At 35.0% G+C, this 16,118-nt stretch overlaps 2 protein-coding genes across 6 annotated transcripts; both read left to right on the forward strand.

Moving 5' to 3' along the window:
• Nucleotides 1-424: 424 nt before the first annotated feature.
• Nucleotides 425-8,417, forward strand: Or8b45 (olfactory receptor family 8 subfamily B member 45). 5 transcript variants are annotated; one of them, XM_087563243.1, is made up of 2 exons: nt 425-435; nt 7,481-8,417. In XM_087563243.1, the coding sequence occupies exons 1-2, from the start codon at nt 425-427 to the stop codon at nt 8,415-8,417; spliced, it is 948 nt and encodes a 315-aa protein (XP_087419369.1). The 5 variants fall into 5 exon arrangements, with proteins under 5 accessions (XP_087419369.1, XP_087419371.1, XP_087419370.1 ...); XM_087563245.1 differs by having other exon boundaries at nt 7,484-8,417; XM_087563244.1 differs by lacking the exon at nt 425-435 and adding an exon at nt 4,368-4,381 and having other exon boundaries at nt 7,484-8,417.
• Nucleotides 8,418-14,845: 6,428 nt separating this feature from the next.
• Nucleotides 14,846-15,778, forward strand: Or8b47 (olfactory receptor family 8 subfamily B member 47). The gene has a single exon (NM_001000809.1). The coding sequence runs from the start codon at nt 14,846-14,848 to the stop codon at nt 15,776-15,778; it is 933 nt and encodes a 310-aa protein (NP_001000809.1).
• Nucleotides 15,779-16,118: the final 340 nt, after the last annotated feature.

Consider the following 16,118-nt stretch of genomic DNA (forward strand, 5'->3'; position numbering starts at 1 on the left):
AAAACCAAAACCAAACCAAATCATACAAACAAAAACCAATGAAATAAACAAAAGAATGTTCAGTGTATCATCTTAGTCCCAACTCACAGGCAAGATACTTTCTCAATGCAGTAATTCTTAGCTGCTCTGACCCTGTAAAGGGCTCTGTGCCATGAATTCACTATCTTGGTTTCTGTTAATGGTTTGTTGCTGATGTTATTTATTTCAATTATTTGTTTCTTTGTTAATCAAAGTCATTGTGTTTATCGATTGCTTTTCAAATTTTACTTACTCTTTGAACATTAATTCTATAGTCCAATAACTTTCATTTAGAGAAATTTTGTCCTCCGTTATCACAGATGTCTCATGTCTCTGTGGTTTGCTGCATATTAAAATACATTATTTTTAATTGAATGTGATATATATATGTACTGCCTTAAAAAAGATGGTTTCTGTGTTAAATTCACCTTGGTTGTAGACAGGGTTACAACATTAGTACCCATGAGTTTCATATAGACCATCACCATTTTTATTGTTGTTCAAGTTACAGACAAATACACAGAGCCTCATGCATGCCAGCAAATGCCTACACTCTTAAGATCTGCAAATAAATCTTATTAGAATTTACTGGAACACCATCCTCCAAAGCCCCCTACCCACTGAATACCATCCCCTTCTTCCTGGTCTTATCTTCTGGGACTGACTGCTAGTTCCTCTGCTCTGTAGAAGATGCTGTGTCCTGAGGTATACCAGAGGGTCCACTGTACTCAGCATTTGGTAAGACCCCTACCTCCTGAAATCCTACAGGAGCCACTGGGAGCCCAGTGGACTCGAGAACCCACCATCCCCCAAACTCTCTGTTCACTGAATACCAGCCCCTTTCTGCCTGGACAATAGATGGAAAATTTCAATACAAAGAGTGCAACTACAACCTAAAAAGAAAACAAGAAAGTAATATCCTTGCAATAAAAGCAAAAGAAGAGAGGCACACAAACATATTTTCACCTTTAACAACAAAATAACAGGAAAAAACAATTACTATTTCTTAATATCTTTTAACATCAACGGACACAATTCCCCAATAAAAATACATAGGCCAACAGACTAGATATGAACAGAGGAACCAGCATTTTGCCTCATATAGGAAACATACTTCAGTGAAAAAGACAGACACTACCTGAGAGTAAAAGGGTGGAAAACAATTTTCCAAGCAAATGGTCTCAAGAAACAAGCTGGAGTAGCCATTGTAATATTAAATAAAATCAACTTTCAACCAAAAGTTATCAAAATAGATAAGGAAGAACACTTGATATGCATCAAAGAAAAAAAATCCAACGAGATGAGTTCTTAGTCCATAATATGTATGCTACAAATGCAAGGGCATCCACGTTCCTAAAAATACCTTACAAAAGCTCAAAGCACATATTGGACCTCACACAATAATAGTGGGAGATTTCAACACTGTACTCTCACCAAGGGACAGATCATGGAAACAGAAACTAAACAGATACATAGAGAAACTAACAGAAGTTATGGACCAAATGGATGTAACAGATAATTATAGAACATTTCATCCTGAAACAAAAGAATGTACATTCTTCTAAGCACCTCATGGTAACTTCTCCAAAATTGACCATAAAATCCATCACAAAACAGGCCCCAACAGATATAAGAAGATTGAAATAATCCCATATGTCTTATCAGATCATCATGGACTTATGCTTGTCTTCAATAATAAGAAAACCAACAGAAAACCCACATATACATGGAAGTTGAACAAAGCTCTACTCAATGATAACTTAATCAAGGAAGAAATAAAGAAAGAAATTAAAGACTTTCTAGAGTTTAATGAAAATGAAAACACAACATACTTAAATATATGAGACACAATGAAGCAGTGAGTGATTCCTCAGAATCTGAGTAAGTTTACTAAATGAAGCAGTGCTAAGATAAAAGCTCATAGGTTTGAGTGCCTCCAAGAAGAAACTGGAGAGACCATACATACGCAGCTGGACAGAACACCTAAGAGTTCTAGAACAAAAGGAGTAAATACCCCCAAGAGAAGTAGACAGCAAGAAATAATCAAACTTGGGGCTGAAATCAACCAAATAGAAACAAAAGGAACTATATAAATGATCAACAAAACCAGTAGTTTTTTTTTTTCTTTTTGAGAAAGTTCACAAGATAGATAAACCCTTAGCCAGACTAACCAGTGAGCATGGAGAGAGTGTGTCCAAATTAACAAAATAAGAAATGAAAAGGGAGACATAACAACAGAATCTGAGTAAATTTAAAAAATCATCAGATTCTACTACGAAAACCTCTATCAACAAAACTGGAAAATCTGGATTAAATGGACAATTTTGTAGACGGATACCCGGTAACAAATTTAATTTGGAATACATAATGCATCTAAAGAGTCCTAAGGAAATAGAAGCAGTTATTTAAGGTCTCCCTACCAAAAAAAAATCCCAGGAACAGATGGGTTAGTGGAGAATTCTATCAGACCTTCATAGAAGACTTAATACCAATACTTTCGAAACTAGTTCACAAAATAGAAACTGAAGGAACACTAACCAATTCCTACTATGAAACCACAATTACACTTATACACAAACCACCAAAATACCCAACAAATAAGGGGAACTTCTGACCAATTTCCCTTATGAATATCGACACAAAAATATTCAATAAAATTCTTGCAAACTGAATTCAAGAACACATCAAAATGATCATCCATCATGATCAAGAAGACTTCATCCCTGGAATGCAGGGATTGTTCAATATACAGAAATCCACCTACATAATCTAGTATGTAAATAAACTCAATTAAAAAAACACATTAGATGGCGAGAAAGTATTTGACAAAAATTCATCATCCCTGCATGATAAAGACATGGAAAGATCAGGAATTCAAGGCCCATATCTAAACATAGTAAAAGCAATGTACAGCAAACCAGTAGCCAACATCAAACTAAATGGAGAGAAACTTGAAGCAATCCCACTAAAATGAGGGTCTAGAAAAGGCTACACACTCTCTCCCTACTTATTCAATATAGTACATGAAATGCTAGCCAGAGTAATAAGACACCAAAAGGAGATCAAATGGATACAAACTGGAAAGGAAGACGTTAAAATATCATTATTTGCAGACAATATCATACTATATTTATGTAATCCCAAAAGTACCACTAGAGATCTATTGAAGTGGAAAAAAGACTACAGCAAAGTGGCTGGATATAAAATTAACTCAAACAAATCTGTAGCCTTCCTCTACTCACAGGATAAACAGGCTGAGAAAGAAATTAAGGAAATGCCACCCTTCACAATAGTCCCAAATCATATAAAAGAGTTTGGTGTGACTGTAACCAAGCAAGTGAAAGATCCGTATGACAAATCTTCAAGTCTCTGAAGAAAGAAATTGAAGATCTCAGAAGATGGAAGACCTTCTGTGCTCATGGACTGGAAGGATTAATGTAGTAAAAATAGCCATTTTGCCAACAGCAATCTACAGATACAAGGCAATCCCCATCAAAATTCCATGTTAAAGAAAAGGATTTTGCAAATTCATTTGGAATAACAAGAAGCCCAGGATAGCAAAAACTATTTTCAACAATAAAATAACTTCTGGGGGAATCACCATTTCTAACTCAAGCTGTATTACAGAGGAATAGTGATAAAAAATTTATGTTATTGGTACAAAGACAGGTAGGTAGATCAACTGAGTAGAATTGAAGATCCAGAAATGAACCCACACACCGAAGGTCACTTGATCTTTGACAAGGTGCTAAATCCATCCAGTCGAAAACATATAGTATTTTTCAACAAATGGTGCTGTTTCAACTGGAGGACAGCATGTAGAAGAATGCAAACCAGTCCATTCTTATCTCCTTAAGTGCAAGTGGATCAAGGACCACATAAAACCAGATACACTCAAACTAATGGAAAAAAATGTGGGGAAGATCCTTGAACACATGGGCACTGAGGAAAATTTCCTGGACAAAACACCAATGGCTTATCTCTAAGATCAAGAATCAAAAAATGGGACCTCCTAAAATAACAAGGCTACTGTAAGACAAAGGATACTGTCATTAGGACAAAATAGCAACCAACAGATTGGGAAAAGATCTATAGGAATCCTATATCTGATAGTGGGCTAATATCCAATATATACCTAGAAATCAAAAATTATACTCCAGAAAGCCAAATTAAAATTGGGGTACAGAGCTAAAAAAAGAATTATCAGCTGAGGAATATCAAATGGCTGAGAAGTACCTAAAGAAATGTTCAACATCCTTAGTTTTCAGGGAAATGCAAATCAAAACAACTCTGAGATTCCAGCTCACACCAGTCAAAATGGCTAAGATCAAAAACTCAGGTGACAAAAGATGCTGGCGATGATGTGCCAAAAGAGAAATACTTCTGCATTGTTGGTTGGATTGCAAACTGCTACAACCATGGTAGGAATCAGCCTGGATATTCCTCAGAAAATTAGACATTGTATTACTTAAAGACCCAGCTATACCACTCATGGGCATGTATACAAATGATGCTCCAACAAATAACCGAGACTCATGCTCCTCTATGTTAATAGCAGCTTTGTTTATAATTGTCAGAAGCTGGAAAGCACCCAGATGCCCTGTAGCAGAGGAATGGATATAGAAAATGTGGTACATCTACACAATGGAATACTACTCAGCTATCAAAACAAAGACTTTATGAAATTCATAGGCAAATGGATGGAAGTAGGAAATACCATCCTGAGTGAAGTAAGACAATTACAAAAGAACACACATGTTATGCACCCATTGATAAGTGGATATTAGCCTAAAAGCTCAAATTACCCAAAATACAATCCACAGACCACACGAAGATCAAGAAAGACAAGCAAAATGCAGATAATTCAGTCCTTCTTAAAAGGGGGGACAAAAATGTTCATACGAGGAGATATGGAGACAAAATTGGTGCAGAGACTGAAGGAGTGGCAATTCAGAGCCTGCCCTACCCTGGATCCAACATACACACACACACACACACACACACACACACACACACACACACACACACACTTTATTGATGAAGCCACGAATTACATGCTGACAGGAGCCTGATATAGCTGTCTTCTCAGAGGCTCAGCCTTAGCATGACAAATACAGAGGCGAATACTAGCAGCAAATTATTGAACTGAGAATAGGGTCACGGTTGGAGGAGTTAGAGAAAGGATTGAAGGGCCTGAGGGGGCTTGCATCCCCATAAGAACAAAAAATCCAACCAAGCACATCTACCAGGGACTAAACCACTACTCAAATAGTAAACATGGACCGTCCCATGTGTCCAGATGCATATGTGACAGAGGATTGCCTTATTGAGCACCAGTGGGAGAAGAAGCCCTTGGTCCTAACAAGTCTGGATCCTGCAGTGTAGCAGAATATCATGGTAGGGTTGCAGGAAGTGATCAGGGGTTGGGATGGGGAACACTCTCATAGAAGAAGAGGGAGGGAGGATGGGACAGGGGGCTTATGTATGTGAAACAGGGTAAGGGAATAACATTTGAAATGTAAACAAAAAATATCCCAAAAAAGAAATAAACTGGAAAGTAAAGCAAAAATTTCAAGTAAGGACTGAAATGATGTAGCAATGATGCAACATTAAATGTTCCTTAATCATCTAGAGATGTTTCTCAATGGGAGAGCTCATGTTTGGCATTGTTGACTTCCTGAAATTGATTTGACCACTGAATATGATGCACAGTAACAGTAAATTACTTTTACAAAGTGATTTGGGGGTACTTTAGAATGGAAAATAGCTTAGATATTTTGCTACTTTCTATTCTAAAGAAATAATAAAATAATACAGAATACTCGGGCTAGAGTCTATCAAAAGTTCCCATTAAGGATGGAGAAACAATGAGAAAAGAAAGCAACACAATAGATTTCCCAAAAGACAGGAAGGTTATTACGAGATGGGTTAAATATTGGCTTAAGCACAGAAGTACAGTCCCTAAAGAGAACAACAGCATGCCTCTCTTAAAGGCCAAGTCTCTAAGGAACAAAAACCACATCACCGTCTATCATGCAAGCTCAGTCCCCTTGTGTTTTTTTATATCTTGTTCTCTGAGAAGAGATTGGGAAATCTTATACATTGACCTAGCCAAATTTATCATTCTACTGAACTACAACAAAACTTTTCCTGTCTTATCTGGTGGAAAGTAAGATTAAAAAAAAAGACAGCACTTCAAAGAATTAAACAAGATCCTAGGGTATATGAAAATTAATTTTGTGTTATGTCTTCTTAGAATCAAATTTTCAACCCTGGCAGAGACTGATACAACACAGCAGGTATAAGGGAATGATGGGAATTCTTTCACGATGAGGTACATGGTAAGTCCTTTACGCCGGTGGCCTCATTTTCCTGTATAATCTTTAGCAATGATTTATGAAATGGCAAGTATGAGTTAAGTTTTTGACCCATTTGTCAACTGTAAAATTCTCCAACAAGGTGGTTTTTCACAGCTCTTCTTCCTACTTAGGAATATACACACAGGTAGTGATGAGATAGTATTTTTTGAATCAAAACACATTCTTAACTAATTTAACTTGTTGAAGATTAGCTCTCAGGCTAAACTATGTTTCTCATTTGAATGATTGTGCAATTTATCTGGTAGCTTTTGAGTTCAGACTTATGAACCCCAGCATCCAATACACTTCATTCTGTTTATAAACATAACTGTTTACCTTGCACATATTGAAGACATGACACTATGTTTCCCTTTAGTGTCTTTATGGTCCTTGTGCTTGTGGCTGGTTTGACATTGAAGTGAGGTCCAAGGATCTCGGGAGTATCCTTTCATTTGATATCATGAAATTCTAAAAATCATGAAATTCACAGAAGAGTGCCCTGGAAAAGATCGCATGAGGTATTAAAAGTTTCAGGAGACACAGTGATACAATAAACTTTCATGCTGAACATCACCTCTCAGATCTTTACAGACTGTAACGCATTCCTATAGCCAGCACAGGTTTCTAACCATTCAGGGAATCTGAATAAATCTAAATTTTATTTAAATTTGAAATAATATTGTTGGTCCTGCAACAACAGTTTTATCTAGATGAGGTTAGCTCTAGGATGGGACAGGTTCTCCACCTAGCAGGTCAGGGCTGAAGCAATATCTAAAGGAGATGAGGGATGGAGGAAATCCTCTAGTTGCCCTGTCTTCTCTTATTTGATATCTGAGTACTCATGCTAGAAAGCAAAAGCAATGGTCATAGCTTTTTAGATTGTTTGTGAATTACTTACACTATTTAGCCTTTAATGCACTACTATGGGAAAGTACCTTTCTACGTCATGATGGTATGAATGGCAAATTCTGTGAATTCAATTGGTAACTGTAATTCATTTACAGAATCTACTCCCCAAATAATGAGAGAAGCTATTGTAGTAATTTCATGTGCTCTTATAACTGTCACAATTATTTATTGTCTATTCACAGATTATCTTAAAGAAGAATGGGTTTGGAAAATGGTTCTTTAGTGACTGAATTCATTCTGCAGGGATTGACAAATGATCCTGATCTCCAGTTACCCCTGTTCCTACTCTTTCTGCTAATATACACAGCAACAGTACTTGGGAACTTGGCTTTGATCACTTTAATTGCACTGAATTCTCACCTTCACACTCCCATGTATTTTTTCCTTTTAAACTTGTCCTTCATTGACCTCTGCTATTCCTCTGTGATTACACCTAAAATGCTGATGAACTTCTTCGTAAAGAAGAACTTTATCTCCTATGTAGGATGTATGACCCAACTCTATTTCTTTTGTTTCTTTGCTGTTAGTGAATGCTGTGTTCTGTCATCAATGGCCTATGATCGTTATGTGGCCATATGCAATCCACTCTTGTATAACATTTCTATGTCTCCAAAGGTGTGTTCCTATCTTATGTTTGGTTCATATATAATGGGATTTTCTGGTGCCATGATCCACACTGGATGGATTCTTAGACTGACCTTCTGTGATAGGAACATTATCAACCACTATTTCTGTGACCTACTCCCGTTGTTGCAGCTCTCCTGTACCAACACCTATGCCAATGAAGTTGAGATTATTGTTGTAGGTGGGATCGATATCATCGTGCCCAGCGTCATCATTTTTACCTCTTATGCCTTCATTCTCTCTAACATCTTTCAAATGAGATCCACTGAGGGCAGATCCAAAGCCTTTAGTACCTGCAGCTCCCACATAATTGCTGTTTCTTTATTCTTTGGTTCAGGTGCATTTATGTATCTTCAACCCTCTTCACCTGAGTCTATGGATCAGGGAAAAAGGTCTTCTATTTTTTATACCATATTAGTGCCTATGATGAACCCTTTAATCTATAGTTTGAGAAACAAAGATGTCAAAGTTGCCCTGAAAAAAACATTTAACAGGAGGAAGTTGTGATAAGAAATTAATATGTTTATTACTATAGTTATGCTAATGAGAATTTCTGTGTATTTAATCAAATTCTGTGGACTTGATCTTTTTATCTATTTTTAAAAATTCATAGGTTATTGCTAACTCTTTGTTCTTCCATATGTTTTTTTTTGTATAATTATTCCTTACTTTTACACTATTGGCAAAATCTTTCATCATTTTAACTAGAGAAAAAGCAAGTAATTAAACATCTTTTTCCATTAATTAAATATCATTACGGGATGTATCCTAAAAATAACCCATGATCTGCCAATGGTTTTACAAAGTAGCACAGTTTTGTCCAAGTACCTTGTTGCAACTTGGCTCTCATTTTTCAATGTAATGAAGTGTGAGCCAAATTGCCTTTCATTCTTTCTTGGGTATCAGTGTATCTCTTGGAAATGCCAGACCTTTATGATCCAGATATTTTTATTAGCTGGCCATTGAATACAATCTAAATTGCAGGTATTAATAATGTGCATTTGTGTATGTGTATATAGATATATACACACACACTTACATTCATAGGGGGGTTCATCATAGGCACCAATGTGTGTGTGTGTGTGTGTGTGTGTGTGTGTGTGTGTATGTGTGTGTGTGTGTGTATTTTTTCCCCCTCTACAGAACCTTTGTGGCTCTCCACTCTTCATAAAGCTTTTATAGGATTCCTTATCCTTGGTGAATGTTGTGTAACAGCTAGATGGAAAATGATTGAAAACATAGGCTCATTTTCATTTGGAGGAGAATGAATACAATTGCACGGGTCAGAGCAATGATTTGTAGCTGAAGTCAATGTAGGAAGAAATGTGCAGAGTCAGATCATGGGGAAGTGGCAAATTATTTCTTCATTTCTTTTATGGAAAGTCTTAGAAACAGTAATGATTATAGGACTTTTATATTTTGTGGTTGTAATGTTGGATAATGTTATTTGATATTAACACTGTAGCATCAATAGGGCAATAGTGTCTGAATATAATTAAATTACCCTTGTCTTTCATGGATCTGATGTATTATTAATTGACACAATTTAACAAACCAAAAACTCACAAAGGAGGAAAAGATTAACTTGAAAGTTCTGCTTGGTGTGACAAAATATTTTGAATATCAAAACAAAGATTAATTTTTCTTCTGAAAAATCAGGCCAATATATTAGCATAAAATTTATAATCTGATAACAAGTGAGAACTTCATTTTTTCTGTGACAACTTGAGTGATATAAGTATTTTTCTCTACAGCTCAGTCGATTTTATGTTCTTTGACATTTGTCCAAAGTAATTTTTGGTTTGTTTTTATGATTTAGATGTTTTGTATAAACACATTTATTTATATTGTAAAGTGATCATTTATCTTTTCAATGGCTTAGATAGCAAACTTTGAAAGTTTTAAAATTCTTATTTATTTATTGATTCTCATATCTGTTTGAGAGTTTTATCTGCAGATAGGTATGTGTATGTGTACCAATTTTGTGCAATGTCTGCAGAGGCTGTAAGCAGACGTCAGATGCCATGAGACTGGAGTTACAGATAGTTGTGAGCCATCATGTGGGTGTTAGAAATTGAACCCCAGTGTTCTGTGGGATCAGTGAGTGCTCTTAAATGTTAAACCATGTCCTCAGACCATGGATTCTCTGTTTCTATTCAAAATGTTCTGTTCTCATAGAAGAATTCATGCTTTGGAAAAATAATTTCTTCTCTACATATTGGTTCTTTGGGTCACATTGTGCATTGTGTTGACTACAATTGTACAGTTTGTTAATTAATGTACCCAAATTATACAAAATATGTATCACTGTAACATATGAATAAACTCATGGCTAATAATTAATAGTAACTCCAAATAGGTATCATTGTAATATATTAATAAGCTCATGGCTAGTAGTTCCTCAATAGTAACCCCAGTTATGTGTCATTATAACATATAAATGTACTTATTTATGACTAGTACTTCATTATTTATAACCCAAGCACGTATAACTGTAATACATGAATGTGTTCATGGCTAGTAGTTTGTTAATTGTAGCCCCGTTATATTTCCCCATAGGCTTTCTCATTCATTTTTAATTTATCTGTGGTATTTTTGTGTCTTTTTATACCACATGTGATATAAAACATGAAGCACATTTTTCCCTTTCTTGCGTATGTGTATTAAAATGATGTTATTTAGTTCCATGCATTTTCCTGTGACAAATGATTTCTTTCTTCATTTCAATAAATAATTCGCTATTATTTGTATATAGTACATTTTAACCATTTATTCATTGGTGAGATCCTATGCTATCTCTGTAATTCATTATTATGAAAAAAACTGTAACATCATGGGTGCATGTTTATGTTATATTATAGATTGATATTTTTAGTTATCTAACAACTAGTAATGGTTATTTGTCCTTTCTTTATTCAGTCTCCTTTGTAACCTCTGTAGTTACATCTTCTGCAGCAGTATACAAATGTTATTTTAATAACAGTCTGGTTGTTATTTGCTATTTATTTTTCTTGATGATATTTTTATGAGTTAAATGAGAAGGAATATCATTGCAGATTGATTGCATCATATCAAGACATCCTGGAGAGAAAGAGAGAGAGAGAGGGAGAGAGAGAGAGAGAGAGGGAGTGTGTGTGAGTTACTTCTTCTTCTTTTGAAAAGTAAACAGATCTAGTACACATTCATTGGCCAAATGTTTTGTTTTCATTTCTTTGTTTTGTTTTAGTGATTAAGAGACTTGGTTTTTTTTCATACACCAGATATTGATATCCTGTTGAAGGAATGATGGCAAAAATAACTCCATATTATTTATAAGCACTTCTCTTCCTATGAAGGATTATTTATTTGATTCAAACCTATTGGACAGTGTTTACTTTTAATTACCTATATCATTAATGACCTTCCTAGAAAAGTGTGGCATGAATTTGAAAGAGAACAAAGAGGGCTATATGAATGGGTTCAGAGGGAAGAAAGGAAAGGGTTCTGTGATGGTGATTATGATATTAAAAATTTTTAATATTAAAGATATCCATTCAGAAGTTCTTTGATTCTTTGTCTGTTATGGAGTGCTTCCCTCGAATTTGCCTTGTATTTTCAGCTTTCAAGTGTTTTATTAAGATATGCATTTCATTTTGATTTTGTGTACAGTGTGAAAAGTAAGGTTACAATTCCTTTCATTTGCATGTGGCTAGGTTTTTTTCACCAGTTTGTCCCTTGTTACTGTTATCAGTTTTTTTTTCTTTTTAAAAAATTTGATAAATGATATTTTGTATCCAAGATCGGCCTCAAACAAATTATCAAGAATATCTTGAATTCTTGATCCTCCCATCTTAACTTCCCAAGTAAGAAGGTTCCTGAATATGCCACCATGCCTAACTCCAGCAAGTTTAAGTACCTTTACTTTTCTGTGACTAAATATCAATTCTGTCTCATTGAATTATCTACTGACGGACATCCATGCATATTCCAACGGCTGGTTGTAGTATATTTCATTTCAAAGATACCGCCATGTTTAGTAATGTCTAGAAGAGAAATAAATTAATCTTTACTTTGAGGTTAAAATATATTTGGCACAAGCTACTTTAAACTAATGATGACTCAAGAAATGACTCCTTTATATAGCCAATTGGATTTATATTAATCGCTTACATTTCACTATTTACCATTGGGTAAAGATTTATTACAACTAGTTTTATGACTATTTTCTAGTTTATCACCACAATACTGCAATTGATGGTATGACTTTTTCTAGCATGTTTTTTACATAAATTCATAAATTAGTTAAACAGTTTGTATTAGTAACACTCTGGGCTCCTTAATTTTATACAACCTTTATAGATATTGTGGAACTCATTATAAAGTGCTATATATAAGAACTTAGCAAGAAAATAAAACAGAAATTTCAGTAAGGTATTGAAATGATGTAGCAATGATGCAATGTGCCTTTGGAGATCTAGGGAAGTTGATCAATGGAAAATGATCTTGAGCACTGAAGACTAAAAAACAACTATAAACTAGCTTTGCAAGTGATTTGGGAAACTCTTAAGATAATATCTTAGATATTTTGCTGCATTCTATCCTAAAGAAATGATAAGGTAATAAGGATATTGGGAATAGTGTCTGTAGAAAATTACCATTAAAGATGAGAATACAATGAGAAAAAAAGCAACATAATAGATTTCCCTTAAGATATGAAGGTTATTAGAAGATGGAGTTCAATATTGTCTCAAGCACAGAAGTATAGTCCCTAAAGAGAACAGTGTGCTGCTCTTAAATGCCAATTCTCTAAGGAACAAAAGACAAATCATGGTCAAACACCAACACCTCATGTCTTTTTTATATCTTGTTCTCTGAGAAGAGATTGAGAAAGCTTCTACTGTGAAATAGCCAAGTATATCATGCTAGTGAGCAACATAAAACTTCTTGTGTCTCATCTGGTGGTAAGTGAGATAAATTATGACAAATTAAGCAATATTCCAGGGTATATGAAAAATTAGTATTTTGTTGTGTCCTCTTAGAATCAAATATTTAAAACCCTCAGAGTCTGATGTAAAGCCTATAACACAGCAGGGGTAAAGGAATGAAGTAAAAACTTTTTTCTCATGATGAAGTTGTTTGGAATTTCTTTGTGCTGGTGTTATCATTACTTTTTAACATTATTAATTTGACATAGCTTCAACATCTGTAAAGGTTAAATTGTTGGGGACACAAATGTCTTTTTGGCCACAGAACTACGTAAGCCAGATATGTTAACATGCAGGATCTTCTACTCAATGGATGAGATAAAATACCTGTTTTCTTTTCACATGGTAAGGGTTGGATATTATTAATTCTATTGTGAGCAGTTTTAATATCTGTAAAGGCAGATACCACCTAACTTTTGCCATAGAGGCAGACCTCACTAAAATCTGCAGAATGCTTATTCCACTTTCCCTCCCTGTCTTGCAGTTAAAAGAACTAGTCCTTATGGGCCATACAATATAGTTTATAGACTTCTGACCTCTGTTCTATCTCAGTCAGAGACAACACGAGTTTCTAGGCTCTTTAAGCTATAGAATCCACCCTCATGTTCAAGTGACCTTTGTAAAGTAGTTTGTACGTAGTCATGCCTTAAGCTTTACTTTGCACCTGAAATTGGAATGATCATTGACTATAAATTGGAAATGTGATGATTGTTTCCTTGAAACTCCCCCCCCCCCAACTGTATTATGGATTAGGTATGATAACAGTGAACTGCTCTTGTATCAGACTTCCCAATTTTATCGAGGTTGATGAAATAAATATGAATTGAGTTTCTATTCCCAACTCTTTGAGAATTACTGCCTCCCTCACACATACAAGGTCACCATCAATTAATAATATTATACAACTTGTTTTGAACCATTTCTTACTTGTAAAATTATCCAGAAAGGAAATTATTCACATATGTCTCTTCTTTTTATAGGCTTGTTTTTCTGGCTTTAAATGTGCATACAGGAAGTGGTATGATAACTAAACTCTGGTGTTCTTTTGACTGAAAGTTGAAGCATGCACCATTTTTAATTATTTTAACATTTTTGAACATTCGTCTCCACACTCAACTGTGTTTCTCATTGGATTCATTTTGTAATTTAGCCTTAATATGCTACTTGCTCTTCATGAAAATAACATGAATGTAATTGTATATATTGCAAATATTAGAAATATAATACAGTCTTTCTTTTTATGCTTGTGAAGTGACTTCAGAATGAACTTCAAGGATCTCACAAGTGTTGTTTTCTTTCCATGTTATGCAATTCTAAGAACAAAATGAAATTCACAGAAGAGTATCCTGAAAAAGATAGCATGGGATGTTGAGAATTTAGGAGACACAAGTGATAACAATGTCACAGTCAGGAAGGTCCATCCTATAGGCAACCTCAGATTTGAGAAAATTTTTATAGATTAAACGGTTTTCATATAGCATTCACAGGTTTCTAATCATTCAGAGAATCTGGTTAAATCTTAATTTTATTTAAATTTGAAGCAATGATATTGGTCCTATTGCTATCACAGTAGTATCTGGATGAGTTTAGCTCCAGGTTGCCACAGGTTCTATAAGTGTCAGGCCAGGGCTGAAGCAATGACAAATTGGTGAGTTGAGAGATTGAATTATCTGTTTTTCCTGCTTCCTTTAATTTAATATCTGAGTGGTCATGTTAGCAAGTGTCAGCAATGGTTGTCGTTTTTTAGATTGTTGGTGAATAACTTCACTCTATTTAGCCTTAAATATACTACTCTGTGGAGATATCACGCTACATTCTGATAGCAAGAAGGGCAATTTCTATGAACTCAGATATACAGATAGGCACTCTCATTATTCACTTCACAGGTGTGAGAGAAGTTATGAGTGCAATTTCCTGTGATCTTATGATGTCACAATTATTTTCTACATTTACAGATTATCTTAAAGAAGAATGGGTCAGGAAAACGGTTCTTTAGTGACTGAATTCATTCTACTGGGTTTAACCAATGACCCAGATCTCCAGTTACCCTTGTTCCTACTCTTTCTGCTAATATACACAACAACAGCACTGGCGAACTTGGCTTTGATCACTTTAATTACACTGAATTCTCACCTTCACACCCCCATGTACTTTTTCCTTTTAAACTTGTCCTTCATTGACCTCTGCTATTCCTCTGTGATTACACCTAAAATGCTGATGAACTTCTTAGTAAAGAAGAACTTTATCTCCTATGTAGGTTGTATGACCCAACTCTATTTCTTTTGTTTTTTTGCTATTTGTGAATGTTGTGTCCTGACATCAATGGCCTATGATCGTTATGTGGCCATATGCAATCCACTCTTGTATAATATTTCTATGTCTCCCAAGGTGTGTTCCTATCTTATGCTTGGTTCATACATAATGGGATTTTCTGGTGCCATGATCCACACTGGATGCATTCTGAGACTGACATTCTGTGACAGGAATATCATCAACCATTATTTCTGTGATCTTTTTCCTTTGCTGCAGCTTTCCTGTACCAGCACTTATGCCAACGAAATAGAGATTCTAATTGTAGGTGGTAAAGATATCATTGTGCCCAGTGTCATCATCTTTACCTCTTACGGTTTTATTCTCTCTAATATCCTTCAAATGAGATCCACTGCAGGAATGTCTAAAGCCTTTAGCACCTGCAGCTCCCATATACTGGCTGTTTCTTTATTCTTTGGATCTTGTGCATTTATGTATCTTCAACCCTCCTCACCTGGATCTATGGACCAGGGAAAAATCTCTTCTGTCTTTTATACCATTGTGGTCCCCATGATGAACCCCTTAATCTATAGCTTTAGAAACAAGGATGTTAAAATTGCCCTGAAAAAAGTATATAGCAAGAGGAGGTTTTAATAAAAATATGTTTATTACTGTAGTTAGGTTAATGAGAATTACTGTGGATTTAAACAAAAGCACCTCCTATTATTTAAAACATTTGATCATTGGTAGGATATTAGGATATTTTTGTTCTTCCAGATGTTTTTGGTATCGATAGTCTTTAATTTCATACTGTTGGCAAAAATCTTCTTTCATCATTTTAACTAAGCATAACAATAAGTCATTAAACCTATTTTTTGTCATTATAGGATATATCCTAAAAGTATCCCATGATCTACCAATGTTTATATAAATTAATGGTACATTGTACATGTTTCCTGTGGCAAGATGACTGACTCTCATTAGTTTATATAAT

The sequence above is a fragment of the Rattus norvegicus genome, chromosome 8, assembly GCF_021556685.1.
Source record: "Rattus norvegicus strain SHRSP/BbbUtx chromosome 8, alternate assembly SHRSP_T2T, whole genome shotgun sequence".
In the NCBI taxonomy this organism is placed as follows: Eukaryota; Metazoa; Chordata; class Mammalia; order Rodentia; family Muridae; genus Rattus; species Rattus norvegicus.